The sequence below is a fragment of the Sturnira hondurensis genome, unplaced genomic scaffold (assembly GCF_014824575.4).
Source record: "Sturnira hondurensis isolate 20B ecotype Veracruz unplaced genomic scaffold, ASM1482457v3 Scaffold0010448, whole genome shotgun sequence".
NCBI classification, from domain to species: domain Eukaryota; kingdom Metazoa; phylum Chordata; class Mammalia; order Chiroptera; family Phyllostomidae; genus Sturnira; species Sturnira hondurensis.
The window spans coordinates 6,445,641-6,466,316 of NW_028083079.1; the positions used below are offsets into that span (position 1 = coordinate 6,445,641).

Below are 20,676 nucleotides of genomic sequence, written 5' to 3' on the forward strand. Positions count from 1 at the left end.
AGACAGGAACATGCCTCAGGTAGCTTTTCTTCATTAACCTTTGATAAGTGCTGAGGATATAATATTAAGATAAACTCAGTGAGACATTTAATAGGTTTACAGTGATTGAAAAGAGCATGGAGTTCAGAAAGAGCTTACTCAATACATGAAACTGGGCAAAACACTTAATCCTCCTATGCCTTGGTTTGCTCATCAGTTAAACAGAGGTAACAGTATTTTCCTCAAAGGGGTTTTGTGAGAGTAAAAATAATATAATAAAAAATCTGGTAAACAGTTCATGAACTATATATGGTACTTAATGACAGTTGGTTGTTTGAAATTATCTTAATTTGATCCTTCATCATTTTTTCCATCATACCTGCTCTTGACTATTTCAGTTCTCACTATCAACTCTGTTACCAGATGGAAAAGGTGCAGAAAACAAAGTTAAAATTACAAGAAGTCAGTTTTCCTCCCTTGTCAGAGATGATGGTAAAAACTCATCAAGACATCCCATATAAAGGTAGATGCCAGAGAGATTAAAACACTTAAAAGTTAAATCTGTAAAACCAATAAGAAAAAATATGTTTGTGAACTAATAGTGTGGAGAGAATTCTTAAATCCTACCCCCCAAATATAAAAAATAAAATGAAATTATAATTTGACTGTATCAGAATAAAGGATTCCTGTTCAAAATCAAAACACAGTGTGGTTCATCACTGCATGAAGTCAACCAGAAACAAAATCAACAAGAAATGGCTAAGAAAACCCAAATGGAAAATAGAAAAAAATGTAAAAGATAGGACTAGGTAATGTATAGATGGGAAAGCCCAAATGGCTAGCACATATATGAAAAAAATGTTCAAACTCACTAGTAATCAGATGAATCCAAATTAAAACAATAAAGAAATATCACTTTCTACCCCTGAAAAGTAGAGCATTTTAGAGAAGCAAGGAACACCAAGTTCCTTGGTGAGGGTGTGGAGACACAAACACCCTCATGCAGTGCTGGTGGAAGTGTAAACAGTACAGCCATTATGAAGAGAAATATGACAGAAGTATACTGCATTCAGTATACGTATGCCCTTTGCCACAGCAGTCCTACTCCTAGGTACAGAGTCTACCCAAGATTAAAGATAAAGAGAGAATCTTAAAAGCAGCAAGAAGAAAGGAGAGAGTTACCTACAGAGGAGTCCCCATAAGACTCTCAGCTGATTTCTCCAAAGAAGCCTTGCAGGCAAAAAGGGGCTGGAAAGAAGTATTCAAAGTCATGAAAGGCAAGGACCTATATCCAAGATTACTCTATCCAGCAAAGTTTTCATTTAGAATGGAAGAGCAGATAAAGTGCTTCCCAGATAAGGTCAAGTTAAAGGAGTTCATCATCATGAAGCCCTTATTATATGAAATGTTAAAGGGACTTACCTAAGAAAAAGAAGATAAAAAATATGAACAGTAAAATGAGAACAAACTCACAACTATCAACAAATGAACCTAAAAAAAAGAAAAACAATGAAAACAAAAACTAAGCAAACAACTAGAATAGGAACAGAGTCAGAGCAATGCACATCACATGCAGGGTTTTGAGTGGGGAGGGGGGATGGAGGAATGGGAGGAAAGGTACAGGGAAGAAGTGTAATTGGTAGGCACAAAATAGATGGAGAGAGGCCAAAAAAGGTATAGGAAACAGAGAACTCAAAGAATTTATATGCATAACCCATGGATATGAACTAAGGGGGAGGTGGAATACTGGAGGGCTGGGGGGTGCAGAGTGGAGGGGAGATAAAGGGGGAAACATTGGGAAAACTATAATAGCATAATCAATAACATATACTTAAAAAAAGAAACTAACAACTAAGGCTAATCCTGAGTATTGAGTCTGTGTTTAGTCTCTTTTAAAACTGATATCCCACAATGTTAATTACCATTAATTTTCAATTTAATACCTCCTTCTTCCTCATTGATAGTCTTCAGATTTCTTCTAATGTTACTGTCCATGTACTTTTCCAAATACATCATGGTTTAAAAAAAACAACCCAACTTCCAGCCAAGACGGAGGCGTAGGTGGAAACATTGTACCTCCTCGCACAACCACCTTTATAGACAACAAATATTTAAAAACCAGAACACAACCATAACAGAGAGAAAATTAAACTGTACTGAAGTCTGACAACAATGAACCACTCATCCAGACCAGTAAGAGGGGCAGAGTCAGTGGCTGGTAGAAAGGGGTCGCGCAGGAAAAAGCAACTGTTGACCCAGGCGCACAGGCAGTGGTTGGCAGATCGCAAGCACAGGGTGGCAACAAGTAGACCCAGTAAGGGCGCAAGGTGGCTGGCTGACCCCAGGCAGATAAACCAGGCAAAGGAGTGAGCAGTGAGATAGACCACATAACCCAGGGACCCAGCGCTGGGAAATAAAGCCTAAAAGCACCAACTGGAAAAACTTTCAGGGGTCAAGGTGCTGGCAGAGGCTCCCAGGCTCACAGAGAATTCGTTGGAGAGACCCACAGGGTTCTGGAGGGTGCACAAGCCCACACATCTGGGAACCAGCACCAGAAGGGCCCAATTTGCTTGTGGGGAGCAGCAGAGGGGACTGAAATCTGAGAGAGAGCAGAGAAAATGCCATTGCCCCTCTCTGACGCCACCCCCGCATACAACATCACAACCCAGCGACCTGGGTTGCTCCACCCTGGTGAACACCTAAGGCTCCGCATCTCATACATAACAAGTGCAAACAGACCAAAACATTATGGCTCAAGAAGAAGAACAGCTCAAAGCCCCAGAGCCAATACTTCTAAGTGACCAAGAGATAGCCAACCTATCAGATGCACAGTTCAAAATACTGGTGATCAGGATGCTCACAGAACTGGTTGATTTTAGTCACAAATTAGAGGAACAAATAAAGGCTTCACTAAGTGAAATGAAGCAAAATGCACAGGGAACTAATAGTGATGGGAAGGGAACTTGGAATAAAATCAATTGAGTGGACCAGAAGGAAGAATAAAATGACCAAACAGAAAACAATGAAGAAACAAGAATTCAAAAAAATGAGGAGAGGCTTAGGAACCTCCAGGACATCTTTAAATGTTCCAACATCAGAATTATAGGGGTACCAGAAGGGGAAGAGGAAGAGCAATAGTAGAAAACTTATTTGAACAAATAATAAAGGAGAACTTCCCCAGTCTGGAAAAGGAAATAGACTTCCAGGAAGTCCAGGAAGGTCAGAGGGTCCCAAAGAAGTTGGACCCAAGAAGGAACATACCAAGGCACATCATAATTACATTAGCCAAGATTAAAATGAAGGAGAGAATTCTAGAAGCAGCAAGAGATAAGGGGACAGTCACCTACAAAGGAGTTCCCATCAGACTGTCAGCTGATTTCTCAAAAGAGACCATGCAGGCAAGAAGGGGTTGGAAAGAAGTATTCCAAGTCATGAAAGGCAAGGACCTACATCCGAGATTGCTCTATCCAGCAAAGCTTTCACTTAGAATGAAAGGGCAGATAAAGTACTTCTCAAATAAGGTCAAGCTCATCATCACCAAGCCCTTATTATATGAAATGATAAAGGGACTTATCTAAGAAAAATAAGATAAAAAATAGGAACAGTGAAAGGACAGCAAACTCACAGTTATTAACAACCACACCTAAAACAAAAGCAAACTAAGAGGACAGCTAGATCAGGGGCGGAACCATAGAAATGAAGATCACATGGAGGGTTAGCAACAGGGGAGTGGGAGGATGGGGGGGAGAACGTACAGAGACTAAGTAGCATAGACTGTAGGTAGAAAATAGACATGGAAAAGGACAAGAATAGTATGGGAAATATAGAATATAAAGAACTTGTGACACATGGACATGAATGAAAGGGGGGAATGGTGGGGGAGGGGTGTACAGGGTGGAGGGGAGTGAAGGTGGGGGAATGGGACAGCTGTAATGGCATAATCAATAAAACATATTAAAAAAAACCCAACCCAGAAACCATGTGGCTTGGTTGGTTGAAGTAGTGTCCAGTACACCAAAAGGTTCAGGTTTGATTCTCCATTAGAACATATACCTAAATTGCAGAGTCAGTACCTGGTTGGGGCCTGTACAGGAGGCAACTGTTTGATGTTACTTTCATTCTTTCCCTCCCACCCTCCCTCTGTCTCTAAAATCAATAAACATATCCTCAGGTGAGGATTAAGAAAAGAAACAGAACTCTATAAAATCTTATTCTGGTATAGCAATTCCAATAAATAGATAATGGAAATATTCAATAAAATCTCTGAAATAAACTGGACAAAATTGATTGCCATCTTTATCCTATTTATCACTCTAGAAAGTGATGAAGACACCTAAGTTATCTAAAATGATAAGGGGAAAAAGTCATATGATAAGGTTGGAAAGAGGCATAAACTTTTTTTAACCAAGATTTTTGATGGAGCCCTGACTGGTGTGGCTCAGTGGACTGAGTGCCGGCCTGCAAACCAAAGGCTCGCCGGTTAATTCCCAGTCAGGGCCCATGGGTTGTCGGCAGGCGGGTGCCAACCACACATTGATAAGCCAACCACACATTGATGTTTCTCTCTCTCTCTTTCTCCCTCCCCTCCCCTCTCTAGAAACAAATATATAAAAATCTTTATTAGAAAAAAATTTTTTGATGGAGACATAGCTATTACCAGATAAAAGATTATTCATTCCCATCTTACACCTCTGACATTCATACCTAAGGTGGGTAAGACAGGGCCATTTTGGAAAGCTGTTTGCAATAACGTTAGCATAGGAGGCACAAGGGTAAAAAGGAGGAAAAACCAAAGGATAAAGTAGCTTGGCGTCATGATGTAACCACGTGAAGCTAAATCTCTTCCCACACATTCCCCACGGTGGGCAAACTGGGAGGAAGACTGTGTGCAAATAAAATTAGAGAGAAACACTAGTGAATGGATACACGAATATAGGATGATTTCTTTTGTTACTCTATTGAAGTCCTTATCCAGTTTATGATACTCAGTTTAAAATGTAAAGGTCTTGCCCTGACTGGTGTGGCTCAGTGATTGAACACCAGCTTGCAAACCAAAGGGTCACCAGCTCGATTCCCAGTCAGGACACATGCGTGGGTTGTGGGCCAGGTCCCCAGTGGGAACCATGTGAGAGGCAACCACACAGTGATGTTTCTCTCCTTCTCTTTCTCCTTCCCTTCCCCTCTCTCTAAAAATAAATTAAAAATATTTTTAAAAAAGAAAAGAATTGTTACCTGAGAACATTATAAATTTCATAAATAGACTATATTTAAACCGATTAAGTGCTTACATTTTTGCAAAAACTGTAGCCTCGAGAAGATTTGGAATATCTACATTAAAGAAAAAAGGGGAAGCAGAAAAAACTACAAATGGTTTGTAAAGTGATTAATCAACATTATTGTATTTTCAAATAATGCATGTTAAGTAAGTATATAACTTTTTCTTATGTGTTCTTTGGACTGATGGCACAATAAAAACACTACAGTTATCACTGTGTTGGATAGAAAATGATTACTATCTAAGGGAAATCATGCAATTGTTACTATTTCAATGCTTGCATTTAAAACTAATAGAATTGTATTTCTTTGTTCTAAACCCATCCAGATTACAGTACAATACATGCTATCAAGAATGGCATGAACTAAGAAGTGGACATTCCTGATTCTAGACAATTAATATTTTGAAAAATAGTGTTTCAAGTTACATAACACTGTAGTTTTTAGAGCAAAAGATGACACTAAAATACAAAATTATTTTGCTTACCATAAATACCCTTTGGGTCCAGAGTAATACCAGCATAACTTTCCTTTTTCACACCTTCTGGCTAAAATAAAGTCAGAAAACATTCAGTTAATAACATAATTATATTTATATGACATGGATTCTTAGACCACATTTCCCATTAAAAAATCCTTTGTGGGGGGAAGAAGGCAAGAATGTTTAAATACTTAAATGCATATATGCAGGAATAAGATATTCTGGCAATGTGCATAATAATCAGAACAAACACTTAAAATAGAAGTTATAAGCCAGGCAATATTGACCTAAGTGCTTTGTATGCTTCAGCTCATTTAACCTCAAAACTACTCTATGAAGTAGGTGCTATTATTACTCCCATTTGACAGATGAGGAAACTGACACAGAGAGATCAAGAAACGTATCCAGTGGCCCAGTGCTAGGAAGTGGTAGAACCAAGATTCAAACCCATGGAGCGTGGCTCCAGAGCCTGCTCATGGAACTACCATGCAAGGATGCATAGAACTAGTCTTGCACAAAATAAGTCAACACATGCTTACTGAAGTGAATTTCACAGCTGACATCAGAACTCAGAGAATGAAGACTGTGAACCCTGAGAAAGAAAACACCTACTAATAAGGGCTTTTGGTAGCTAGCTGGGCTCAAATAAAAGAAAAAAGAGAAGAGAAGAAAAGAGAAGAAAAAAGAAAACAAGCCTAGCATCCATTGGACACAGGGGCCTCTCACACAAACTGTACTTCAGGGAGGAGCCTATGCTGAACTGCCTGCATCTGCCCACCTGCACTGTTTCTGCCATGTCAGTAAGCCTTTATAAAGGAGTTCCTGGAATCTTATTTTTACCAAAAGAACTGAGGCTTCCCCCATCCAATCAAAGCTGCACAGCTGTAACCAACCAGAGTGACTCTCTTTTATCCACTCAAGACAGTGCCATTTGGACCAATCAAACTTTGAGGATTTGGAGCCCTCATTTGCATAAGGAAAGACCAATCAAGGATCAACAGTGAGGACTTCTGTCCATACAAGCAGCTTTTCTCTAGCTTTGAGAGCACACTCTCCCTTTCCAGAAGGCTGAAGGCTGCACTCTGCTGGCTGAGCTGAAACACTGGAGATGTCTCTGGGACCTGGGAGCAGAGCAAATCAATGCAAGTAGAGCAGACTGACATGAAAGGGAGTAGGGCAAATCACAGGAGAGCAGACCAGCACAGGGTAAACTGAACCATCAAGGAGCAGAGCAGGGCTTTCCAGCTGGAGAGGGGCCTGGCCCCAGGGCTGCCTCACAGCCATGCTGTTTTTATAGCTGTGCTATATCACAATTAGCTGTTTTGCACTGAATGAAGTTTCTTTCCTGCACCCTAAATTGTAGATTCATGGAAGACACAGCCCTCTCATTAACTAGCCATGTCACTCTGAGCAAGAATCTTAAAACATTCAACAGACTGTATGGGTAAATAATACTTAAAGCATGATAGTTTTCTTCCTTTTTTGGTCGGTTTACTTATTCTTTTGTGAAAAGGAAAATTTTCTAGACTGTAAGTTCTACAGTATAAGTTCTACAGCATGGGCATAACTCATTTATATCTCTGGTGGCTAGTATAATATCTGGCACGTATATAGATTTAAAGAACATACTTTCTAAATGTGTTGGGGAAAAAAACTGGAAAGATGTATACCAAATTGTTAAAACTGGATATCTCTGGCTGTGGGGTGACTTTAATTTTCTTGTTTTTTCCAGTATTCTATATTTTCTACAATAAGCAAGTATTGTTTTATTTAAATTTTTAAAACATCATTTCAGAGTTAAAGAAAAGTTACAAGAGTAGCACAAAAAAGTCTGAGGTAACCACCCAGATTTCCCTAAAGGTTAACATTTTGTTACATGTACATTATTATTTTCTGTGTCTCTTTCTGAATGACTGAGCATATGGCTGCTGCTAACTTTTTTCAGAATGAAAAAAGTGATTTTAAAAGAATCAGGCAAAACATGTTTTTCTTACCACCACTCGTAATGTTTTTACTAAGACTTCTTTTCCTAGCGTAGTGTCCAGTGAGAAGTTGATGTTATGGAGGCCAACTTCCAGAGGAAGCACAGTAAAGGTCACCGGGTGACTGGACGAGCCCTCCACTGTCTGGCGCAGACATCTGGAGATCTTTTTCCCCTGAGGGTTGACAACTGAACTTCCTGAAGAACAGATTCCCTCCACAGGAGACATTGTAACACAGAACTGAAATATCACCAAAGAACAGTTACATCAAAACACTTCATGATAAGGAAAGTACGTCCTGACTGTGTTCATCTGGATATAAACTCTCCCCTGGTACTCTTACAGTGTTAAATAATCCCTTAGATTAAAGGCAGAGGAGAAAGCTAATTTCAGATTTTCCAAAACACACGAGTTACTATACCTTAGCAATGTGAAGGGATGTCTAGAAAGCTTGCCATCTCCCAGAAATACCTTCTCTTCCTCACACTGTTACCTACTAAGTCAGGGGCAAAGCTACTGAAGTTCTTTGTTCATGTTGTTGTGATAGCATTTGTAACATTGTCTCTTTTTATTTTAGACAGTGGGAACCCCAGGCTCAGGCACTCTTTTCTTTTTTAAAAAATTATTTTATCATTGTTCAATTACAGTTGTCCACATTTTCCTCCCACCTCAGCCAAACCCACCTCCCTTGCTTCCACCTTCCCCCTTGGTTTTCTATGTGTCCTTTGTTGTAGTTTCAGGTACTCTTTCTTACTCATTTCATATCTTTTAGCCCAATATTTGGTATTCAACAAATGGTTTTATGAAAAACTGAAAACTCCATCTCTTGGCATGTAAGGCCTTGCTCAATATATCTCCAAATTAATTTATTAATCTTACCCATTAACTTCCCACTTGTACCTAATTTTACAACCAGACTCTGCCTCCAGAAAGACCTAGGTTCAAATCTTGGCTCTGCCTCTTACTGTGTGATGACAGCAGGTTGTAAGACTTGTTTCAGTCTCCATTTTCCCTATATTTGTACTGGGGATAATAATAGTAGCTACTGACTTCTGGCTCAAATAGTCAATAATTTTCACTTCCCCTCCAAAATCTAGTGAACTGATAGAATTGAGAACTATACCCAAAAGAATATAATAACCAGAATAAATTAAATAGGGAAACAAAAAAGAGTGCCAATATTCAACAACTAATTTTGAAGAATTTCTAGAAAATGAAAAGTTCCTTCTCCCTCTTCAGAAACAAACAACTAGGGTGGGTGGGGCATGAATTAAAGAAACCTACTGGGTCATATTGGTTTATAATGTTGAACAGAGTTGAGTTTTTATTTTCTGGATCTGTGATAATTCCACTAACAGAATTATCAGAAAGAGAATTTTTTTTTCATTTACTTGTACATACCATAAACACCTACTTACCCTCATCCCAGACATCCTATAGTTGTAAACAGTTCCTTTCAATTGGATCTGTTCCCCTCGTACAACAGAATAGGGTATATTCATTTCCAGGAAGACGTCTTTGAACACCTTTGCCTTGACAGTATCAGAAACACATATACCTTCAGCACCATGTAAAAGCAAAGTAGAGGCATATTAGTGAATTCTTATAATACTTTATTAGTACTAAAATGTCTCAAGAAAAAAATTCGATCATATTTTTTTCATTATTGTCATCCCATGTCCTTGAATTTTCTGTTCATTGATCTTTATTTCATTAGTTATTGGTATTAACAGAAATTTCTATTGTCCAACAAATATTGAATTCTGTTCAAGGCATGAGTTTTTCAACTAAAGCACCAAATCTCTTTTTAGATATTTATCAGTGGCTCTATTTAATGGGTATAAAATTTTGACTGTGGAAACCAAGATTTTATAAAAACAAAAAAACAGGCAACAAATGAACAGAATCATTCCTGAAGTTATTTATATAAGCATCTGCACTAAATCACCACACAAGGGCATCAACTCAGGAGAGCACTCATACACTTGTTTCCAACTCTACTCAAGCTCCTAGTCACTGAGAAAAATGAAGGAAAATAGGGGCTTGACAACAGCATTTACAAAATGATGGCTGAGAGAAGAATAAAAGAAGAAATTAATATGGTCCAAAAAATGGGCATATCTAAGTTGTTTTATAGTATATTAAAAAGAATATTTAAAAAAATGCCACCACTTAAGTCCTGAGTAAACTACTGGTAAACAGACAATAGCCAAATAGCTATGTATTTTTTTAATGATGGCAAAAATACAGCATTTTTCAACGTCCTTATTAAAACAAATCATCAAACTACATTTTGATAATCAAATTACTCCTTAAATGAGTATATAACTTAAACTTGCTTACCACTATCTGAAATGCCAACACCTTGGATTTCCCAGGTAGTTAGAGAATCAGGTAGCACAAACTGCAACCACTTTCTGAAAGTTAAAACATTAATGGTCAAATATAGTGGAACATTGATTAACCCAACTGGACAGCACTCATTAGCAGAATTTTTACTACACACTACTGTAGAAGAGAAAAATCACAGCAAAATATAATCATGTCGAGTATTAAGGAAAATTAAGCAAGAAAAATATATTCCATAAATCTCTTACTGGTTACATGTTTTTAGATTTTTCACTTGTATGATGAGAATTAAAATTCAGAAGGATGCCTTTGAAACATTGCAAATTTGAAACATACAAAACAAAGAAAAGTTATGTTTATTGCATAGGATATTCTAAAATAGGTAAGCAAAGCAATGCATCTTAATAGTACTCATAACAAAGTTGACATAACTAAAAAATTGCTGATTAAAATTAAGTTTATTGATTTATTTTATTCAACAAACAGCTATTGTCTACCAATTTTATGTCAGGCATAGTGCTGAGTATATAGCACTTAGAAGATGTAGCCTTGGGAGTTTTGGCAAAGATAGAGGCATAGGTAGATACACTTTGCCTCCTCACACAACCAAAAGAAGGACAACAACAAATTAAAAAAAAAACCAGAACGGCCAGAAAATCAAACTATATGGAAGTCTGACAACCAAGGAATTTAAGAAGAAACATTCATCCAGACCAGTAGGAGGGGTGGAGACAGGCAGCAGGGGTGGAGAGGACTTGTGGCAAGGTGGCGGCTGGTGGACCAGGCAAGGTGGCAGCTGGCAGAGGAGGTGGTCCCACATTTGCATGCGGATAAACTGGGAGGAACAACTGGGGAGCAAGACAGACCATGCAACCCAGGGTTCCAGTGTGGGGAGATAAAGCCTTAAAACTTCTGACTGAAATAACCTGTGGGGGTTGAGATGTCAGTGGGAGAAACGCCCAGTCTCACAGGGGAGTTTATTGGAGAGACCCACAGGGTACTAGAACATACACAAACACACCTACCTGGGAATCAGCACCAGAAGGGCCCAATTTGCTTGTGGGTAGTGGAGGAAGTGACTGAAAGCTGGCCAAGAGCTGAGCAAGCAGTACTGTTCCCTCTTGGACTCCTCCCCCACATATAGCACCATACAGTGTGGGTTGCCCTACCCTGGCAAATACCTAAGGCTCCACCCCTTACTACATAACAGGCATGCCCAGACAAAATCATATGGCCTAAATGAAAGAACAGATCAAAGCTCCAGAAAAAAATACAACTAAGCGATGAAGAGATAGTCAACCTATCAGATGCAGAGTTCAAAACACTGGTAATCAGGATGCTCACAGAAATGGCTGAGTATGGTCACAAAATAAAGTAAGAAGCGAAGGCTATGAAAAGTGAAATAAAGGAAAATGTACAGGTAACCAATAGAGAAGGGAAGGAAACTAGGACTCATTCAATGATTTGGACCAGATTTGGAATGATTTAGAAGGAAGAAATAAGTATTCAACCAGAACAGAATGAAGAAACAAAAACTCAAAAAAATGAGGAGAGGCTGAGGAACTTCTGGGACAACTTTAAATGTCCCAACATCCGAATCATAGGGGAGACAGAAGGAGAAGAGGAAGACCAAGAATTCGAAAACATAACCAAGGAGAACTTCACTACTCTGGCAAAGGAAATAGACTTCCAGAAAGTCCAGGAAGCCCAGAAAGTCCCAAAGAAGCTGGACTCAAGGAAGCACACACCAAGGCATACACCATAATTACATAACCCACAATTAAAGATAAGGAGAGAATCTGAAAAGTAGCAAGAGAAAAGAAGAGAGTTACCTACAAAGGAGTGCCCATAAGGCTATCAGCTGATTATTCCAAAGAAATCTTGCAGTAAGAAGAAGCTAGAAAGAAGTATTCCAAGTCATGAAAGGCAAGGACGTACATCCAAGATTACTCTATCCAGCAAAGCTTTCATTTAGAATGGAAGGGCAGATAAAGTGCTTCCCAGATAAGGTCAAGTTAAAGGAATTCATTATCACCAAGCCCTTATTATATGAAATGTTAAAGGGACTTATCTAGGAAAAAGAAGATGATCAAATATATGAACAATAGAATGACAACAAACTCCCAACTATCAACAACCAAACCTAAAAAACAAAAACAAACTAAGCAAACAACTAGAACAGGAACAGAATCACAGAAATGGAGATCACATGGAGGATTATCAGCAGGGAGGGGAGATAATGAGGGAAAAGGTACAGGGAATAAGAAGCATAAATAGTAGGTACATAATGGGAGATTAAGAATAGTATAGGAAATGTAGAAGCCAAAGAACTTATATGTATGACCCATGGACATGAGGTGTGGGAATGATGGTGGGAGCAGGAGGTACAGGACGGAGGAGAATAAAGGGGAGGCAAAAATGGGACAACTGTAATAGCATAATCAATAAAATATATTTAAAAAATTTAAAAAAAGATGTAGCCCTGCTCACAAGTAGTTTACAGTCTAGTGAAAAAATAGTTAAGTAAATAAATTGCAGTGCATTGTAATAACTGTACTGATAAAGCATTAAAAAATTCAGATGCAGTTTGCATTTATTCAAAACATTCATTTTAGTGCTTCGACAAGCCAGACAAACTTTATACCAGGTCCTAGATGTAAGGTAATTACACTTTAATGTGGAAGATGGGCAGGTAAGTAGGCCCTTATAATACTGTGACACAGGCAACAGAATTAATCAGGAAAATAATACTGAATTAATCAGTATTATAATTGTACTGAATTAATCAGTATTATAATTTAGCCAATCACTTGTAGGGTAGGGAACAGTGATGTGGAGGCTCACCAGAAAAGTGTTAGCCAAGGGGCAATGTCAGCTGAAATGACAACACTATGCAGGAAGTTTTAGAGGTGACAAAGGCAGAGATGAGGAGACCCATTAGAAAACTGATGCCAGGCTTAGGACTCAGTGCCTTGACTGCTCCTTGAAGTCAGTGCTTTGAGCCCCCCAAGAAAGGGTGTTGGTCAGGGTCTTGGTATTACTATCACGGTTTTCAGTGCCTGGAACCAAGTAGGTATTCCATAAAAATGTGTTGAATATTGGGATTTAATGAGAAAAAATTTTTTTCTTCTTATTAACCAACATTTGTTTTATAGTGCAGATATTTCAGGATAAGAAGGGCTGCTTAACAGTGTAGAGCACAGTTGTGCTTGGTTAACGCTTACGGAAGAGAAGTGAAATTAAATGAACAGAACTCTTCTGCCTTGGACTCAATTACTAGAGCGAAGCACATACTTAAGAAAAAGAAAAGTGAGGGACTTCCGCCAAGATGGAGGCATAGGTGGAAACACTGTGCCTTCTCCCACAACCAAGTTTGAATACAACAATGGTTTGGAGAACTAGGACACATCCAAAGACCAGAAAACGGAATTATACAGAAGTCCGACAATTACGAACCATTCAAGGGGGACAGTAAGAGAGGCGGAGCCAGCAGCGGAGCTGGGTCGGGCAGGACAGATCCCCCGACCTAGGCGCGCAGGCAGCCCGGAACCAGTCGGGGTGTGGGGCAGACTGACCGCGGTCGCACATTCGCGCACAGTGAGACGGACCACGCAGGCCCCAGCGGGGCGAACCCAGCGGCGGAGGGCTGACGGCGGTGGCACACTCGCGTGCAGTGGAACGAAACGCGTGGGCCTGGTGACGGTGGTGGCTGCGGCGCCGGTGGGGGCCGCGGCGGCAGGCGGCAGACGGGAAGCCATTGTCCCTCTTTGACCCCGCCCCCACATACAACGTCACAACCCAGCGACTTAGTTGCCCTGTTCTAGTGAACACTTTAGGGCTCTGATCCTGCTACGGAACAGGCACGAACAGCCCAAAAGATGGCGCAAGAAGAACTCAAAGTCCCAGAGCCAATAACTCTAAGCGACCGAGAAATTGCCAGCCTCTCAGAAGCACAATTCAAGACACTATTTATCAGGATGCTCACAGAACTGGTTGATTATAGTCACAAATTAGAGGAACATATGAAGGCTAAACTAATTGAAATGAAGGGAGATGCACAGGAAACCAATAGTGATGGAAAGGAAACTGGGACTCAAATCAATGGAATGGACCAGAAGGAAGAACAAAACATCCCACCAGAAAGGAATGAAGAAATGAGAATTCAAAAAAATGAGGAGAGGCTTAGGAACCTCCAGGACATCTTTAAACGTTCCAACATCCGGATTATAGGGGTACCAGAAGGGGGAAAGAAACAGCCACGAGTGGAAAACTTATTTGAACAAATAATAAAGGAGAACTTCCCCAGTCTGGCAAAGGAAATAGACTTCCAGGAAATCCAGGAAGCTCAGAGAGTCCCAAAGAAGTTGGACCCAAGAAGGAACACACCAAGGCACATCATAATTACATTAGCCAAGACTAAAATGAAGGAGAGAATCCTAGAAGCAGCAAGGGATAAGGGGACAGTCACCTACAAAGGAGTACCCATCAGACTGTCAGCGGATTTCTCAAAAGAGACCTTACAGGCAAGAAGGGGCTGGAAAGAAGTATTCCAAGTCATGAAATCCAAAGACCTACAGCCAAGATTGCTTTATCCAGCAAAGCTTTCATTTAGAATGGAAGGACAGATAAAGTGCTTCTCAGATAAGGTCAAGTTCAAGGAGTTCATCATCACCAAGCCCTTATTATATGAAATGCTAAAGGGACTTATATAAGAAAAAGAAGATGAAAAAGATGAACAGTGAAAGGACAGCAAACACACAGTTATTAACAACCACACCTAAAACAAAAGCAAACCAAGAGGACAGCTAGATCAGGAGTGGAACCATAGAAATGAAGAACACATGGAGGGTTAGAAACAGGGTGGGGGGAGAGGGATAAGGGGGGAGAAGGCACAGAAAATAGCATAGATGGTAGGTAGAAAATAGATAGGGGGGAGGGCGAGAATAGTGAGGGAAATATAGAATCCAAAGAACTTGAGACATGTGGTTATAAACTAAGGGGGAGGGGAATGGTGGGGGAGGGAGGGTGTGGGTGGAGGGGATTGAAGGGGGGGAATAGAACAACTGTAATGGTATAATCAATAAAATATATTTAAAAAAAAAAAAGAAAAAGAAAAGTGAAGCAAAAAAAACTTTGGCCAAATGGTAGTATCATCTTAACTCTCAAATAACTACTGGGAAATGGATAGTCTTCAGACTTTTGGCCATGATATTTGCAAATTCTCACATTTTTCAAAGTCATGTCAATGAAGTATAATACCTTTGCAAGACGGGACAAGGGTGTCACAGTCTGAGCCATTCTTATTAAATTCTATTCTTGCTAAATGTTAAAATGTAGCACAGTATTTTGCAACCATCTGTAAATGGGATAAGCTTGACAGGAACCTAACCAGGTAAGTGTAGCCAACTGCAAATAAGAAATCAACATGAACTTGACCAAATAGTATATATAAGCGATGGCTAAGCCTCCCATTTGAAGGATGAGCTTTGGATATGAATCCCTTGCCTGCTTTGCTTGCTGAAAGTAAATAAAACTACCTTGCTGTAGATGTTGGAAGGCAGGACATCGGATCAGCGTTGTAAACCACTGGAGTTCTGTGGGGAACTGCTGCAAGTTTGTGACACTGTTTGGAGACATGATGAACTTCCCATAACCAGCTTTCTGGAAAATAGCTCCTTATTTCTGTCTTGGTTATTGGTGCCAGGGTCTGTATATCTGGGGAAAATAGTATATTCTACTATAGAAAAACAATATAAATTTCATTTATAGCCAAATTTTAAAATATGAACATTAATCTAAAACAAGCATTTTCTGAAAGCTCAATGAAACATGTCATCTAATGATTTCAAAATGGAAGTATTAGAACTTCTCCATTAATAGCATTGACAAAACAGGCATAAAAATATCTTTGTTTTCTAAATTAAAATTGGAAGTGGAAATTAAATGTTTACTGTTCCTGAGATTATATAAGATACTAATCAGTCTATACAGTTATTTGCATTCTTATAATTGCAATAATTTTGTTTATGTGATTCTCAGCTTAGAAAGTCATTTATCATGTATTCCCTTTACTCAAAATGAATAGAACTTCTGTTCCTGTCCAAGATGAACTAATAGGGACTAGGGTTATCCTTCTGTCTTGAAAATACAGAATACCAGACACACCATCTGAAACAGTTTTCAGACACCAGAACATATGTGACTCAGCACTGTGGTTCCTGAGAGAAAGGAGAAGGTTAGATAAACCCTAAAGTCATCCAGGTTTTTTCTCTGAAGACAGTTTACAGGCTGCAGAGCAGGGAGAGGAGCCCACGCAGACCTTTGCAGAGTTGCAGCAACACACAATGGAGTTTTGGGAAGTCAAGCTGTCTAGAATGAGGAGCAAAGTACCAGAGAGAAGCTGTAGAGATTGAGTTCCATGCAGCCAAAGCCAAACCAGACAATTATAATTGAAAAATTGGACAATGAAAAATATATGTACCAGGTTGTTCATGAAATGCTGATTTAATAAGAGAAAAGCCTGAAAACTTAAATATGGCTAATAACATGATTTTGGTAAGTACCCACAAAATTTTATGTTTGCAGAAATATATCCATTTAAAAGGACAATGTTTAAGATGCACTATTAAGCAAAAACAATCAGATTATAAAACAGAAGCTGTTATTCTGCTTTTATCTGTTTTTCTTAAGTAGGTAAAATTCCTTCACTTTTTTTATTGTTATTCTATTATAGTTGAATAATTCCCACTTTTTCTCTCTTTGCTCTCTTCCCCCTAGCTTGCCCCCTGCTCCCACAGTCAATTCCCACACTGTTGTCTGTGCCCATGGGTCATTCGTACATGTTCTTTGACTAGTCCCTCCCTTCTTTCTGCCATTATCCCCCTCCCTTCTCTCCTCTGCTCACTGTCAACCTGTTCCATGTTTCCATGCCTGTGGTTCTATTTTGTTCACTAGCTTATTTTGTTTATCAGATTTCTCTTACAGGTGAGATCACATGGTATTTGTCTTTCACCAACTTACTTATTCCACTTAGCATAATACTCTCCAGTTCCATCCATGCTATCACAAAAGGTAGGAGTTCCTTCTTTCTTTCTGCTGCATAATATTCTGTTGTATTAATGTACCACCATTTTTTGATCCACTCATTTACTGATGGGCACTTAGGCTATTTCCAGCACTTGGCTATTGTATATAATGCTGCCATATTAACTGACCATAGACACTTGGGTTTATTTCTGGCTGCTCTATTCTGTTCCATTGATCTTATAGTCTGTTCTTATGCCAGTACCAGACTATACTGATTACAGTGGCCTTTAGTATAGTTTAATTATTGGGTATTGTGATCCCTCCTACTTTGTTCTTCTTCCTTGCTTTTGTCTATTTTATTTTGACTAAATATAAATAAAACACAGCCCTAAAATTTCTGAAAATATATTAATAAGAGTTCTATAAAATCTGAAAATACTCGTATATATCGTGCTTGAAACTGAAATAAGATTTCAGCTTTTACATAAGCACATTTAACCTTAAGCTAGATTTAGAAATCTTTTGCTATTTTGGTCATATAGGTATAAACAGAATTTTCATTGATTGTAATATCACAGAACCACACAATTTTAGAGCCCAGAGGCATACTGGAGATCATCTGGCCTAACCTTCTTGCTTTAAAAATGAGGAGGTTGAAGAGCTGAGAGGATAAACAATCATTCAAGTTTATTCTAGAATGAGTCAGCTTTAAACTTGCCCTGGGTCTTGACTGTGAACTAGTGTACTCTGCCCTATACTATATACATCTTTGGATTCCCAAAAATGATTAACAGATTTTTTCCTTATGGGCATTTACAAGTTATCTTTTTCACTTCCAATTTTAAGTTGAGTATGAACATTGCCTTCCTTAGCAGCATAAAATTACACAAAAATTACTCATATTGGGCAGAATTCTGATAGAAAACATCAAACTTACTGAGCCTTCCCAGTTGCAAAGGTTTATGAGACTCTTCAGCACGGAACTGATTTGCCAAGGCACAGCATTCCTTAAAGGCTGTGATGCATCGATTGCCTAGCTTAATCCGGGCAGCTCGCTGTTCACAGCTTTCATCATCATTCTGATGGGCTCCATCATAACAACATTTCTTCACTACTACATGTTGGTACTTAGCAGCTGAAATGGTAACAACACAGCGCCCTCGGTGATACACAAAGTCATAATACCCCAGGCTTAGAAGGGATCTGAAGGGATACTTGGTTTCTCCTGCCGTCAGACCCCCCCACCCCCACAATAGTCATGGCTAGTTGGCTGACCAGCCTCCCTTTGGAACTATTCTTGGAATGGGGAGAACGTGGCCTCATGAGGTAGGTAGTCCACTCTGATTCATGTTAAATGGTTAAAGGGCTTCCTGCAACTAAGATAAATATTGTATTGAAACTGACACTTTGGGTTTAGTACCCTTTGGCCAAAATAGGTTAACTATCTGAGAAGCCCTCTAATATTTCAAGATGGCTATCATCACTACACAAGGATTTCCTTCTTCAACTAAATATCTTATTTTTTTTCCAAACACTTGTTATGTGATATGGTTTGTGGACCTTCACTAGTGGCATCACTCTTCATTGTAAGTACTCAAATTAATGTGTCTCTCTTTTCATAGCATTAAAATTTAAAATATAAGTTAGGATTAGAATAATTCACATATAAATGGAAGAAATTATTATATTATTGTGAACATGATTATTAGTTGAACTCAAGTCACTGCCTTCAGTTCAATATTCTTTTTATTGTAACACTGCTGATTATCAAATTTCTATATAAATAATTAGTTTAAATAATTTTTATTAAACTTGTTTCCCAAGGAGTAATCTAAAATACTATTAATTGTTAACACATGAAATAGAAAAAAGAGATTTCTAGGTATACCTCCAAGTTAATCAAATTATGGATTTTTCATAATAAAATGAAAGAATATGAATTTAATTGCTAGACTAAGTTTGTAGAGAGGAAATATTGGTTAATATAAATAACAAATAAAAGTTAATCTTTTAGATTTTGGAGCTAGAAATAATACTTATTTTCTTCAGATTAAAGTTATGGCAAATAAACTATTTATCTGAATTAACCTTTTTGAGAGAGATGAATTAGATATCTATACATAGCTTTATTTTTGCCCATTCTATCTGAGTTAGGGGACATTAGATGATGTTGAACTTTCTCCAGCTTTTGAATGATAGGACCACAGTATGAAATTCTTAGAGTACCTTGTTCCTCTATTTTCTGTTGCAGCATTCTTTTTGGCCTGAGAATTTCTTTACAAGGTTCACCTGCTTTTTAAAAAATGTTAAAGACAAAGAGAAGAAAGAAAAAAGGAGATTAAAATCTCAAGAAAGAAAACTCCATAAAATTATGTAAGTATTTAAAATATTCACAAATCATTCATTCAAAAATATTGAGAACCTGCTTTCATTCAGACATTGCACACTACGCATCTTTCTGTGACTAGTTTTATGTTAGAGGAGATCATGATCTAGTGTTACATAGTTTGACTTGTTTGATCTCAGTTTGTATTTGAATCCTGCAACCTTTTTGATCTGTTCTTTATGGAGAAATAGCTAAGTGTTTAGAGTGGGCTAGGTTTTTGCTGGTTATGCTATTTTTATTATTTGTTCCTTGTGTTATATTATTACAAATAATAGTATTAAGTATACTTCTGAACAAATTTAAAGCCATAAAAAGAAGATGATTAAGGTGTGTTCCTTGCCCTTATGGAGCTCACAGTGTAGTGGCTGAGAAAAGATGTATAATTAAGTATAAGAATGTGCAGTGATGCACTGCTATTCCATTATTATAAATACAGCTAGTCCCTACAATGTTCTCTCTATGAAAGGAGGAAGGAATGATCAGGTTTTGGGAGGTGGGAGGTGAAGGCAGAAGCCTCATAGAGGAGATGATTCTCGCACTAGCTTCTCCAGGCTAGTAAAAGGGAAAGCAGTTCTGAAGAGGAAGGCCCAGAGCGGTACAAAGCCTAGTGCCACCCAGGAAACACACTTGGTTGTATATAGCTTAAACGAGGCAAAGTAAGGTAAGGTAGAGCAGGATGAGAAATAGTTGGAGAGAGCTGGGGAGAAGATCAAGGGAGGCTTTGAGTACTACACTAAAAAAAAGTGTACTTTACCTTAAAGGCTAATGAAACATACTATGCAAGGGCATTTACATAGTCATATCATTCTAAGATCAGTGTAGAGAATATTCTAGAGGACAAACCAAAATGAGACCTGGGAAGCAAATGATTGTTGTAAATTTCTGTATCAATTTGAAGAATAAACAAAATATGCTGAGCATTTTACCATTTTCTTGGGTGTCATCGGCATTTGCGTTGGTGAGGAAGGTGAGTCCAGCCAGGTGGAATACATCTGCATTGTTGCGGCCACCACCTGCCCCACAGCCCAGGTCAGTCTTCTCTAACGCTTGAAATACCTGTCCAGATAAACAAAATGTTGAGCCTATTCAGGTGTAGAAATCATTCCTCTAAAGAACTAAAAGTATGAGTTATTTCATAGTTATAACGAACTTGTGAAACACACATGCCAGTCATTTACCAAATGGCCAAAGTCCAGATT

At 38.6% G+C, this 20,676-nt stretch overlaps 1 protein-coding gene across 2 annotated transcripts in view; it reads right to left on the minus strand.

Moving 5' to 3' along the window:
* The window catches only part of C5 (complement C5), a 90,118-nt gene that overhangs the window by 36,712 nt on the left and 32,730 nt on the right, over positions 1–20,676 (minus strand). The window contains exons 15-22 of one of the 2 annotated variants that reach the window (XM_037059173.1): positions 20,404–20,533; positions 19,318–19,380; positions 18,029–18,226; positions 15,603–15,780; positions 10,060–10,133; positions 9,135–9,274; positions 7,729–7,956; positions 5,741–5,801 (exon numbers count right to left, since the gene is read on the minus strand). In XM_037059173.1, the coding sequence (XP_036915068.1) occupies positions 5,741–5,801; positions 7,729–7,956; positions 9,135–9,274; positions 10,060–10,133; positions 15,603–15,780; positions 18,029–18,226; positions 19,318–19,380; positions 20,404–20,533 (1,072 nt within the window). Of the gene's footprint in view, positions 1–5,740; positions 5,802–7,728; positions 7,957–9,134; positions 9,275–10,059; positions 10,134–15,602; positions 15,781–18,028; positions 18,227–19,317; positions 19,384–20,403; positions 20,534–20,676 lie in introns of both variants that reach the window. The other variant, XM_037059172.1, reaches the window with a different exon arrangement.